The sequence below is a fragment of the Eptesicus fuscus genome, chromosome 9 (genome assembly GCF_027574615.1).
Source record: "Eptesicus fuscus isolate TK198812 chromosome 9, DD_ASM_mEF_20220401, whole genome shotgun sequence".
Lineage (NCBI taxonomy): Eukaryota > Metazoa > Chordata > Mammalia > Chiroptera > Vespertilionidae > Eptesicus > Eptesicus fuscus.
Window position 1 is genome coordinate 101,090,500 of NC_072481.1, and position 13,075 is coordinate 101,103,574.

Consider the following 13,075-nt stretch of genomic DNA (forward strand, 5'->3'; position numbering starts at 1 on the left):
TTAGTCATCTGGTTTTGAAAAACAATACTCCTCCCCATTGAATAAACATCAGGCCCAACCTACTTCTGACCTATTTATATCCTACTGTCACATGTTTATCATGTCTATGTTTATGTCTCCCTCCTTTCTCTCCTTCTCTCCCTCCTTCCTTCCTTCCTTCTCTCCTTCCTTCCTTCCTTCCTTCCTTCCTTCCTTCCTTCCTTCCTTCCTTCCTTCCTTCCTTCCTTCCTTCCATGTTTGTGTTTCAGGACCTTTGCCTTCTGGGAAAGAAGCACAATAATGAGGAAGACACTGTATTCCAAGAGGTTCAGGGATCCACAAGAGCATATTGTGAGGCATCTGACCTTCAACCAGGACAATCAGGAAAACAAATACTGGAAGGATCAAAGGGTGGCCAGACCTGGGCTGGGATGTGGGGAGCACACTGGGAGCATGGCTGTCTGTGAACATCTGTGGTGTGTGTCTGTTCCTGTCTGTGCATTGGTATTTACATCTGGATAGGATAAGGTGGGTGTGTCTGTGGCTGTCAGGTGGTCTCTCTCTCCATGGTACAGCTGTTGGCCTCACGTGCCTTCCAGTGGCAGGAGCCTGGCAGTGCTGTGGGCTAATGAGGGATTCATGAGCTGTGGCCTTCCCTTAGGGCCAGTCCTCCCTGGTGGCAAACTGCTAGGAGCCCAGAGATGGGAGTGATGATTTCATCCCACCCAGGGCATCCAAACATCCCTGCTGGTCTTGAGAAGTCCTGGCAACATCTTCTAAGGCTGAGACTGGGGCCCTAAGAAATGCAGTGATTTCTCGTTCTGTGGACCCCATCTGGTCACAGGTGGTATCAACTGTTTGATTTGGGGGTATGGTATGGATGGTTGGCAGAGCTGGCCTAGCCTGAGTATCAAGTTCCATGGTAACTGCAGGGAGCGGTTATAGGGTTAAGCCTCGGACTGACCTGCTGGCAAAGCCGCAAACAAGTCCCAGCTTGGAGGGCTCAGTCCTCTAAGCATAATTAAGCCTGATCTTGTAACTGCTCCCTAGATCCTTCCTGGGTAGCTAATGGGCTGTGGGAGGTGCAGCAAGTGCTGCCAAAACAAGTGAAACGCACAAGAACATTGTAACTATGGTGACCACTACCTTATTTATCTCTGACTATAAAATAAAGGCTCAGCTTGCCGTCTGGATCTTTCTCTGTGGCCTCAGCCAGGCATAGGAGATCCACCTAGACCCAGCGTATTCTCTTTGTCTGTCTTTTCTTCATCCTTTGCCGGCCCCCCTCAGGCTCGCAGAACCCTTGGCTGCATTAAGATGTTTACAGGCAGCTGTTGCTGGCACTCGACACTTTGGGGACACCCTGTGGGCTTGGCAAGGCAGAGCATTAAAGCAGGGCCAAAAAACAACTCCTTGGTCCTGTGTCCAGGCTCCTGCCAGGGAAGGCCGGCAGCTTGTCCCCCAGAGTGGAGCAGGGTCTCCTCTTGGGCCAGAGTGACAAACCCAAGAGCAGCTCTCCCCCGACTGCCCAGCTCCTTCACTGCCAAGGCTTGTTATGAGAACCTTGGTCCAGCCTGGCTGGTGGCTCAGTGATTGAGCATTGTCCTATGAACCAGGATGTCACAGTTCGATTCCCGGTCAGGGCACACGCCTGGGTTTCAGGCTGGATTCCTGGTGCGGGGCGTGCAGCCAATCAATGATTCTCTCTCATTATTAATGTTTCTATCTCTCTCTCTCCCTCTCGCTTCCTCTCTGAAATCAATAAAAATATTATTAAAAAAAAAAAAAGATGTTTGCATGCCCTAACCGGTTTGGCTCAGTGGATACAGCGTCGGCCTGTGGACTAAAGGGTCTCAGGTCTTGGTTGTGGGCATATCCCCAGTGGTGTTTGTGCAGGAGGCAGCTGATCAATGTTTCTCTCTCATCGATGTTTCTAACTCTCTATCCCTCTCCCTTCCTCTCTGTAAAAAATCAATAAAATATATTTTAAAAAAAGATGTTTGCAGGCAGTACTGGGGACAGGGTCAATTTTCAACCTCAACTCACTCCTGTTACAGAGCTGGCTCAGAAGTGCTGCTGAAACATCCAAGGTCACCTAAAACACTAGTTTATTCTCTACTGACCCTCCACTCCCCCGATCCACTTGCTGCAGTTTTCCCCTTTACTCGGTGTCCCCTAATAAACCTGACCCCTGTGGACACCATCGCCTGGCCTTCCTGGGCTCCTGGTTGGCTTCAGCAAATGGGAGGCACCAATGGGCATCAGAAGGTGGGAGAAGAGGAAAGTTGGGGTACTTTTCCCTCTACCCCCCGTTCTGGCAGTGGCTGTATTTCTTTGTAGCCACTGCTCTTGTGGGGTGGGGTGTGGGGGGGGGCAGGGTGACCCATAGCTGCAGCTGTCCCTGGTTCCAGGAAACCATTCCTCCCCTCCTCCCTTCAGGGTGAGAGGGCCAAGGCTCCCACTACTGCCAGACCAGGAAATGCATCATCCCCTGTTGATTCCTTTAACCCCCACCCACCCATCAGGTGAACTGCCCCTTCACTAAACTCTTCTCAGTAAACCCTATTGCGTGAGTCCTCTCTCTTGCTGGGACCTGGTGCCCAGTCTCCCACGTGGCGGGAAGAAGATACAAACCCCCATTTTCTGCTCCTCGATCACAAGCTTCTTCTACCCTCAAGACAGTTGTACTTGCAGTTTCCTCTGTTTAAAAATAATCTCTTCATCAATAAAACAAATAAAACACATTTTACATATTTAGCAGTGCTTATCACTCATTATGGGTTTAACAAATACTACTTAATGTTATTGTTGCTGCTGTGTTAAATATGTATAAAATTGCTAGATACCAGAATGGGCATAGGTGTTTACTTGAACTTAAAAGAGTATGGTTTTAATACTGTGTCAATTTAACTAATATTGAAATATTTCATCTGTGTCCGTTGTTATTCATCTTTGGTGCATTTCTACAGTTAATGCTGTCCTTTGTATGCCTGTATTTTTCAAACGAAGTGCTATGGTCCTGGCCTGCGTGGCTCCGTGGTTAAGCATCAATCTAAGAACCACGAGATCACCTGGTTCGATTCCAGGTCGGGCACATGCCCGGGGTGTGGGCTTGATTCCCAGTGTGGGGAGTGCAAGAGGCAGCCAATCAATGATGCCCTCTCGTCATTGATGTTTCATCTCCCTCTCCCTCTCCCTTCCTCTCTGAAATAATGTTTAAAAAATGTAAAAAAAAGAAGTGCTATGGTTTGGGGCTTTCTTACTCATTTTGAGTTGAAATATATTCCAAGATTGCATAAAAAGGGGAAATAATAACTATACAATGTTCGATAAATCAGTGTCTTGTTTTATCACAATGACATTTTAAAATAACATATATATGAATTAAAAAGTAAAATATACAGAGTTTAAAAATAAAAAACAGTCATCTCGGACCTTCCTGACCACCGTCTAAATCAGGGATCCCCTCATTCTCTCACCGTCTCAGCTTGTGCCTGTCACAGCACTTACCACGTTTTATAATTACGACTGTTTCCTAGTTTAATGTTTGTCTCTCCCACTAACTGTGAGCTTGACAATGGCTTTTGGATCTTGCCTGCTGGGTTCACTGCGATGTCCCGGTGCAGTCGGTGAGCAGACATACCAGGGTTCTGTACAAAGGGGCCCCAATCACACAGCGAACAGCACAGTTCATTTCCCCCACAGGTGATGGAGGGTAGGCGGCCCAGGCTGGCGTGCTGGTTTGAAGGGTTCTCCAGAACACCTTCCCCCTCAGCCACACCAGACCTCACTTAAACCCTCTTACCCAGAGCAACCCTACTCGCTTTGGCTTCCGCTCCGACCCAGCCTGCCCAGACTCTTGTTCTCCCAACAAAAGGCTCCTCTGTGCTCCCCACGAGCCAGCAGGGTCCCAGCGGTAAGCTGATCTCTCACAATGACACAGGACCACTGTATGCACTTTCTTGCTTATGGTTGTTATTCAACATCACTTTTTCCTTTCCGTGGCTATAGTTTACATCTGTCCACATCCCTCACCTTTGGGCAAATTACTTCTGTAACATGGGCATAATCATAGTTTGCTTCCTAGGGTTGCTATAAGAATTAAATGAGCATAAAGCTTTTAGAATTGAACCTAAAACCTGCAACGTGCTCTTTAAATAATCATCAGCATTCCTCTCTCTTTTGATTCTGTTAACTTCCTCATGAGGTAGATGGGCAGGCATCATCGCATTTACAGATGCAGAAATGAGGGACCAGAGACCTAGAGGACGTTGGCCAAGGCCACTGGGCTGGGAGGTGGTAGAGAATGGGTTTAATTCGGACCTGAACCTCAGTTACCTTGTGATAAAATTGGGGTGTGATGGCACCACCTCATAGGATCAGGTGGTGGGAATTCAGTGCCATCGTGCAACCAAGTGACAAGCACATGGAGGGCACTGGTCAAAGGTCTGTGCCCTCTCCTTCATGATGCCCACCCTGTCACCCAGCCCTCCCGGAGCCTCCAGGGATCCCAGCTCGGGCAGCGCTGGGGCCGGCACCTGGCCCACAGAGGCCCATTGTCTGTCCTTTGGGCTCTATTGTTGTGGCCGCCCCCAGGGTGCAGCCCGCCTGCCAGCTGCCCCTGGGGTAGCTCGGCTTCCGGGGTGGGGAGTCCTGCGGGCTGCACCCTGCGGAGGGAATCGCCGCGGGTTCTGGGCTCTGTGGATGCAGAATGGAGGCTCGTGGGGGCGCTCGTGTGGTCTGGGCCGCCGAAGACCGGGCTGCGGCTCCATCCCGGGGTGCGGAGCGCGCGGCTTCAGGCCAGCGGCGGGGTCCCTCCCGCGGCCGTTACTCGCGGAAGCAGAGACCCCAGCGCGCGGACGTGGCCCCGGTCACCCCGGGGCTCGGTCTCGGCTCGGCCGGCGCCCCACGAGCCCGGCCAGAGCCCCCGGCGGCCGGAGGGAGGGGGCCGTCCGTGCGCGGGGCAGGGGGCGCGGCCGCCTCCCGCCGGGCCGGGCCGGGCCGGGCCTCCGACCTCTGTGACGCGGCGGGCGGGCCGGGCCTGCAGGAGCTCCGCCCAGGGGCCGTCCCCCGCCGGGTCCTGGAGCGGCGGTCGGCGCGGGGAGGGCCGGCTCCGGGATGTGAGTGTGGCGGGCGCGTGGGGGGCGCCAGGCCCAGTCCCCAGGTCCCAGGGGGCGCCGCGGGCCGGAGCACAAGCGCGGGCGCCGGGCGGGCCGACCGGGGCGGCCCAGGTGTGGCGGGGGAGGGCGCGGGGGCCGATGCGCCCGGGCGGCCCGAGCCCGGTCTCTGCAGCCCGAGGAAGGGAGCCCGTCTCGGCCCGCAGCCGGCGCGGGTCTGGCCTGCGCTCCGGCCCAGCGCGCCCTGCGGAGGCCCCCGCGGCGGCGGCGGCGGCGGAGTGATGGGCGGGTGGGGAGTGAGCTGCGCGGCGATGGCGACCGGCGCCCTGGCTCCTCGTCGGGCCACGGCCGCGCGAGCCCCTGGCGGGCTTTGGAGCCCCAGCCTTCACCCTCCGACGCTTTCTGCGCTCGGCTGTTTACATGCATCTCCATCCTCGCGGCAGGCGCACATTTGATAGGACGCTGAGGCCCCGGCCCACAGCTGTGAGGTGTCGTTGTGACAGTGTGGACGGGGGTGCTGAGGTCCTGCAGCCTCAGTCCCGCTCACAGCCTGGGTGCGGTGGGGAGGTGGCGGTGGGATGCGGGAGGGTTGGGTTGGGTGGCAGGGAAGGAGCCCGTGCTCGGTGAGGATCCGCTGCTGTTGCTGCTGTGTGGCCTCTTCTGCGGCTAGCTAGTGGTCCGGTCTGTCTGATAAATCAAAGCGACTGGTGCAGGTGGGAGTCCGCTTCCCACGCCGAGACCCTCACTCTCTGTGATTCTGTCCCCACGCCTGCGGAAGGCCGCACGCCACCCAGCTGTACCAGCACGTGCCGGGGACCCGGTGGCCCATCGTGTACTCACCCCGCTACAATATTACCTTCATGGGCCTGGAGAAGCTGCATCCCTTTGACGCCGGAAAATGGGGCAAGGTGATCGGCTTCCTAAAAGGTATGGAAGGCCCACCTTGGCCTGCATCTGCTTCCTTTATCTCCCACCATTGCCTTTCCCTCACACAAGCTTCAGACACCCCTCTCTCCAGCCTCAGCCCTCAGACTGCCTCCCACCCATGCCGTGAAAAGGGACTTTCCAACCCAGACTTCTGAGCATGTGTCCGTGTCTCAAACCTTCCCTGGCGCCCCATCGCTCTGGACCTGAGTTTGTGTCTTCCCCTGGAAGTCCGGTAGAAAGGGAGCTAATTAATGATGGGCACAGGAAGCTGAAGTTGGGAGGAATCCAATGTCTATCCACCACGAGCTCAGAGAGTCCAAGAAGAAGAGGACTTTGGCTCCAACTCCATTGATTACAAATGGAGGAAACATGCCCACAGTCACATAGCTACTAAGGAGCAGGTGTCTGACACTCGGAGTTCCAGGCTCCTCCCTTCATGGCTCATCCCACTGCGCAAGGTCAAGCATGCAGGTTTGAACTGTGGTGTGGGAAATCCAGGATCACAGTAGGCTAGTGCGAGGATATTATTGTTCCCTCTGTATCAAGAGTGCTTTCTCTGAGGGAAAAGGAAGTGTTACCGAATGTGACCTGGTGTAGGATGGCTCAGTTCTGCTCACACCATGGAGAAAATCTCATTTGGGGGCCAGCCCACCTTAAACAACAAGCCCATCTCCCTTTTTAACAAATCCAGAGCAAGCCTGAGGCTCTGCACCTTGCAGAAAATAGAGTCACGTTGGAGATGAATGACACTGGTTCTATTATATTTGTGTGTGTGTTTTTATTTCTGGCCAACTTCTATTCATGGCAAGTGATACTTATTTTCAGTTTGCAGTAGTGATTAGAGTGAGTATTCACAGAAATATTAAGTTGAAAAGAATACAAGTTGTGTGCGGCTGTGCGAGAACTCTGGCCAAGTGAGCAGAGCCAGCCTGCCCTCACCTGTAGTTCTCTGGCCTTCCTGAATACGGTCCTTCATGCTCTGCTCAGCCTGAGTTACTCCTCCCACCCCCTTCCCGGGCTCCTGTGTCACCTAGTGGCCTGACAGAGTGTTCCTTGTCCCCTCTCCGGAGCCAACAGTCCCCTTGAGTTTTCTCCTCTCTCCTGTGAGGGTGTGGGTGGAAAGGAGCAGGGTCATATGGGGAGGGCCTTGGGTGCCTCCAAGAAAAGAGCTGGCCCTTTGCCTGAAGACTCTGGGGAGCCATAAAATGTTCTGGGGTGCGTTAGGGGGAGTACCTACTGTTTGTGGAACTATGTGTGAGAAATGTATGTAACTAGTTGGTTTCTGCCAGCGTTGGTTTCCAAGGGTGACACTTTAAAACAGGTCCCCTAGATTCTGCCCTTGTTTGTCGCTTTGATTTCCCTAGAACCCAGAGAACATGGGCCTGTTCTCACGGCGCTCTAGAGCATTTCATCTCTTGACCTCAGTTTCTTCTGTTGGAAAACGGAACAAGTCTTGTCTGGTGTATGTGAGGGTGATGAAATAATGCAGTGTTTTCTAAACATCGGTCATTTGCAAACCACTCTTGGGACCTTGCCATCTCTTCATACCACCTGTTCCATTTTTAATTCGTATTTTTTTATTGACTTAGCCTTCATTTTTAAAAACTTAAATAAACTTGTTTTAAAAGGAAACATATGTCATCTAAATGGGAAAAGCTGGTTTCACTTGCCATAAATAGAAAGTCATGGGAAATATAAATGCATTGAAAACAAGAGTATAATTCGCTTCCGGCTGCTGCTTCCTGTTGCTGCAGGTTGTGAGTGCTTTGGGGGTTCAAAAGGGAGATGATCATGAGCCAGGCAGGGATTAAAGAGAGGCCACACCTCACTGAGCCTCCCAGGATGCCATCAGAAGTTAGGGGGAGAATGGATCAAAGAACTTTCCTCACCTTGAGGGTCTACATCATTGACCCAGGTGTCACCTGCCTCTGGAAGTTTTCCAGACACACCGGAGCTCGCCTCGTGGCTATCAGTGGCTTAGGAAGGATCTTGGCTGCACAATATCTGAAGTCCCCTGGCCTGAGGGCCTGGCCATGGTTCACACTGGCCTGGGAGGTGGGCTGTTGACAGAATGCCCATAAACCAGCAATGCCCGCCTTCTCCTGGGCAGGGCTGACAGAAGTCAGGTTTGCAGCCTGGGGGAGGGACTGGGTTGAGCCCTCCCTGCAGGGAAGCATGGTGCCCACTTTGTGGTTTCAGAAGAGAAGCTTCTGTCAGACGGCATGCTGGTAGAGGCACGGGAAGCCTCGGAGGAGGACCTGCTGGTGGTGCACACGAGACGTTATCTCAACGAGCTGAAGGTACAAGGCCGAGGGCCAGAAGGGCTGCCTGCCAGGAGGAGTGGCCAGGGGAGGGCAGCTCAGCCCGGGAAAGCACAGCCTAAACGGGATCAATTCCTGTCCATAGTACAGGGGAAGCATGTGAGTCTGGTCCCAAGGGGAGCAAGGCGTCACAGACACCAGGGACGGCTAGACTGCTCCAGGGGCTACGAGCTCCCACTCTCTGGAACTGTGAGAGCAGGGGTGTCCACTTGGTGGGGAGAGAAACTTCACAGGGATTGGGGCTTCTACGGTAATGGCTTTCGATCGGTGCTCTATGAACAGGCTGCACAGACCTGCTGAGATGATGGACAGGGTAGCCCAGCCCTGTCCCTATCCAATCCAAGCTGCTCTATTTGGCCTATTTTTATATTGGATTTAAGTTTAAGATTTTGTTCTAAGAACTTGTACTGCTAAAAACTTGTTGAAAACTGTTGCGCTAAGAGTGAGTTTGACACCCCCAGGGCCCAGCAGGGAACATACCTGGTCATGCAGGTGGTGTGTATGGGTGAACTGGAAGCTGTTGCCCTTCCCAGGTGGGTGGCTGCTACCCAGCCCCTCTGTAGGCCCAGCATGGCAGAGTGAAGCAAAGCAAGAAATCCAGATTATTAAGTGACAGTTCCTGACTTCTTAATGTGTTTACTCATTTAAGATTTTAAAATCCCTCCTACAGGCTGTCTGCTCATGACCTCCTTTTAGAGGGCCCACAGCTGTTGTCAGTGCTGAGGGTCTGAGGGGGAGGCAGCTAGTCAGGCCTCTTTGTGGGAGCAGAGGGGAGGGCTGGGCAGGGGGTTGCATCCAAACTTGGTGCTGTGAGCCTGCCCTGGTGGGGTCAGGGATGTAACAGGTTCTCTGCCCCCAGGAGTGTGGGAGCTCCATACACCTGAACCCTGTATAACTTTACTAGCCAATGCCGGCCCAATAAATTAAATAAAGTGTTTTTTAAAGAAGGATTCATTTTAGACCAAGAGCCATAGTAGAGGTCACCCGGCTCTTCCCTCCATAGGTGGAAAAGCTGAGGCCCAGAAAGAGGAAAGACCTTGGCTATGAAGGGAAAAAAAATGGAGGGCCCTGGATGGAAGTAAGCTCATTGAGAGTGATCAGGGAGGGTCTCACAGAGGAGGTGAAGTTTGAGCTGAGACTAAATAGTAAGGAGTAGGTGACACAGGCGGAGCTTTAAGAAACAATGCTCCAGAGCCTCAGACTGGGAGTGGGAAGAAGGGACTTGGCCTCCTGCAGCGGGAGAAGGGTGATTGATTAGCTGAGTCGCAGGGACTGAGATACTGAGAAGGCATGTGGTGTGCTCAGGGAGGCCAGCAGCACCAGGCCACACAGGGTTCTGTAGGCCGTGGGGAGAGTTTTGATTCTGTTCCAGGTGCTGTAGAAGCGTGTTATATTGTGCTGCGCCCCTCACGCTCCGGTGAGACCCGTGTCCACTTAAGGCATTGTCTGGCATCTACGTGTTGCTGCGTAGAAATATCCCAGTCACCCTGCAGACATATGCGGTTTTCTCCTCTCTTTTCTCTGCTGGGAACACTTGAAGAGTTCATGCAGGTTTCGCAGGGCTGCTCTTCCTTGGCTGTTCTGTCTGTGCAGTGGAACCTACACCCTCTCCCTGCCCCACCTCCACTCTGCCCCCCGCCCCACGTCCGGGGTTCATGCCTGGCCCTGCTCTGGTGTGGCCTTTGATACTTAATAAACAGGGCATTGAAGGAGATGCTGTAATCTGATGTTTGACAGATGATATCCTTTCTGGAAAGCAAATGTCTATTGAGCACCTACTGTGTGCAAGGCCCAGAGGTGGCCCCACTGAGGGTAGTGGTTGGGTTGGGCCAGTTCAGGCTCTTGCCTCCTGCTAACCCCAGTGACAGTGTGCCATGGGATGTGTCATGCAGATATGACATCGTGTCCTTGCGCATCCTGAGCGGGGCAATGCCCAGGACATGTTTATGAAGCAGGTATTTAGTGAACATCGTGCTCTGTTCTAGATGCGGGGAGACAAGAGGGAACAAAGGAGACCAGATCTTTTTTTGGAGCTGGCATTTAGGTGGGAGTCAGCTAATGTCATAAAAGTCAAATCCATTATATAGGACGGTAGAAGGCACTCAGTGCCTTGGGGAAAGTGCTGCAGGAAATGGGGTGAGGAAGACCGCAGTTTGAAATGGGGGATCGCAGAGGATCTTACTGATGTGATCATGAACTGAGGGCAGTGAGGGAGTAGGCTCTGGGGGCATCCAGGAGGGCATTCCAAGCAGAAGAAGGAGCAAGTGTAAAAGCCACGAGGCAGCGGTATCTCCAGTGTGTTGCAGCCACACAAGGAAGGCAATGTGGCTGGATTGGAGGGGATGAAGGGAGGCTGGTAGGAGGTGAGGTCAGAAGACGATAGGGCCAGACCACCCGTTGCTGTGGCTTTGCTCTGAGAGAGGTGGGAGCCATGGGTGTATTAAGCAGAGGGACATGACCTGATCTAGGTTTTAACCAAGTTGCTTGGCAGCTATGGTAAGAATAGGCTGTCAAGACAGAAGCAGGGAGACCAGTAAGGAAGGAGGTTGTGCAGTTGGGAGAGATCCTGGGCTCTCAGACCAGGCGGCAAGTAGCGGTTGAACAACAAGGTATTCTGTTGTTCAGATGAGTAGGGGCATGTGAGAGAAAGAAGGCAAGGACGCCTCAGAAACTTTGGCCTGAGCCCCAGGAAGCCGGGATGCGAATCGGGCCTCGTCACTGCCCTGTAGCATCACAGTCCTGTGGGAGGAAAGGAAGCACCGTTCTCAGACACAGCACCCGAAGGCAGATGTCCCAGGAAAGTCTCAGGGGAAATGGGACCCCTCAGGGTCTCTGATTCTCTCTTACCTTTTCTTCCCTCCTTTTTTTTTATTGTAAAATTCACATGATATAAAGTTAATCATTAACCATTTTAAAGTATAAAATTTAGTGGCATTTAGTAAATTTACAATGCGGTGTAACCATCACCTCCATTTAGTTCCAAAACATGTTCATCACCCCAAAAGAAACCCTTCCACACTAAGCAGTTGCTCCCATTCCTCCCTCCCCCTGCAGGGGTACCACCAATCTGGTTTTGCCTTTTCCGGTTGTTGTACATAAGTATCCCTGGAATCATAGAATATGTCACCTCCTGTGTCTGGCTTCTTTCACTGAGCACAGTGTGAAGAATCATCTACCTTGCAGCATGCATCAGTTTTTCATTCCTTGTTAAAGCTGAATAATATTCCATTGTGTGGATCTACCACATTTTGTTTATGTATCAGATGATGGACTTTGAGTTTTTCCAGCTTTTGGACTTTTTGCATAGTGTTGCTCTGAACATAGGCACAAGTATTCGTTTGAGTACCTATTTTAAATTAGTTTGAAATTCCACCTAGGAGTGGAATTGCTGAATTGTATGGTAATTATTTTTAACTTTTTGAGGAATCACCAAAATGATTCCCACAGCAGCTACACATTTTACGTTGTTTTTTTTTTTAATTTATTGATTTTAGAGTGAAAGAGGAAGGGGGGAAGAAATATCGATTTGTTGTGTTCTGACCAGGGATTGAACCCACAACCTTGCATATTGGGACAATGCTCTAATCAACTGTGCTACCCAGCCATGGTCCACTTGACATCTCTTAACACCAGCACAAGGGGTCCATCTTCTCTACACCCTCACCAACACTTATTTTCTGTTTTTTTTTTATTTTTTTTTATTTTTTATTGTGGCTAATTTAGTGGATGTGATGATGTGGTATCTTATTGTGGTTATAATTTGCATTTCCACAATGGTTAATAACATTAAGCATCTCTTCATGTGCTTTTTAGCCACTTATATGGCTTCTTTGAAGAAATGCCTATTCATTTGCTGTTGAGTTGTAGTTCTTTATGTGTTCTGGATATTATGTGATTTGCAAATAATAGTTTTGCTCATCCTGTGGGTTGTCTTTTCACTCTTTTGGTAATGTCCTTTGATGCACAAAATGGTTAAATTTTGCTAAAGTTCAATTACTCTATGTTTTTCTTTTGTTGGTTGCTTTTGGTGTCTCAGACTGTGTTGCCAAACCCACGGTCATGAAGATTTTACCCTTGTGCTTTCTTCTAAGAATGTTATAGTTTTAGCTTATATTTAGGTCTTGGATCCATTTTGAGTTAATTTTTGTATATGGTGTGAGATAAGCATCCAGCTTCATTCTTCTACATGTGGCTATCCAGTTCTCCCAGAACCATTTGTTAAATTGACTAGTTTTAGCCTCTTGTAGATAACCAATAACCAATTGGCTGTAGACATATGGATTTATTTTTGGACTGTCAGTTCTATGCAATTGATCTATATGTCTATCCTATGCAATACCATAATCCTATGTTTTGACTACTAAGTTTTGTAGTACATTTTGAAATTGGGAAGCGTGAGTCCTTCAACTATGTTTTTCAAGATTGCTGTTCAGGGTCCCTTGAGATTCTGTATGAATTACAGGATCAGCTTCTCTGATTCTGCAGAAAGGGCCATTGAGGTTTTGGTAGGGGTTGTATTGAATCTGTAGATGAATTTGGAGATAGTTGCCATATTTACAATATTAGGTCAATCCATGAACACAGGATATTTTTCAGTTTATTTAGATCTTTACATTTTTTCATCAACAATGTTCTGTAATTTTCAGTGTATGTCTTGGTTCTTCTTGGTTCAATTTATTTCCACGTATTTTAAATTTTGATGTTATTTTAAATGGAATTGCTTTCTTAATT

At 50.7% G+C, this 13,075-nt stretch overlaps 1 protein-coding gene across 5 annotated transcripts in view; it reads left to right on the plus strand.

The window, feature by feature from the left end:
* Window positions 1–5,035: 5,035 nt before the first annotated feature.
* HDAC11 (histone deacetylase 11) overlaps window positions 5,036–13,075 on the plus strand; it is a 28,752-nt gene continuing 20,712 nt past the window's right edge. For 3 of the 5 annotated variants that reach the window (XR_008557143.1, XR_008557142.1, XM_054721616.1), the window contains exons 1-3: window positions 5,036–5,099; window positions 5,875–6,023; window positions 8,223–8,323. Coding sequence is in view for 3 of the 5 variants with exons in the window: in XM_054721616.1 (XP_054577591.1) it covers window positions 5,098–5,099; window positions 5,875–6,023; window positions 8,223–8,323 (252 nt within the window). In the remaining 2 variants the exon portion in view is untranslated. Of the gene's footprint in view, window positions 5,100–5,874; window positions 6,024–8,222; window positions 8,324–13,075 lie in introns of those variants that run through there. The other 2 variants (XM_054721617.1, XM_028135316.2) reach the window with 2 other exon arrangements.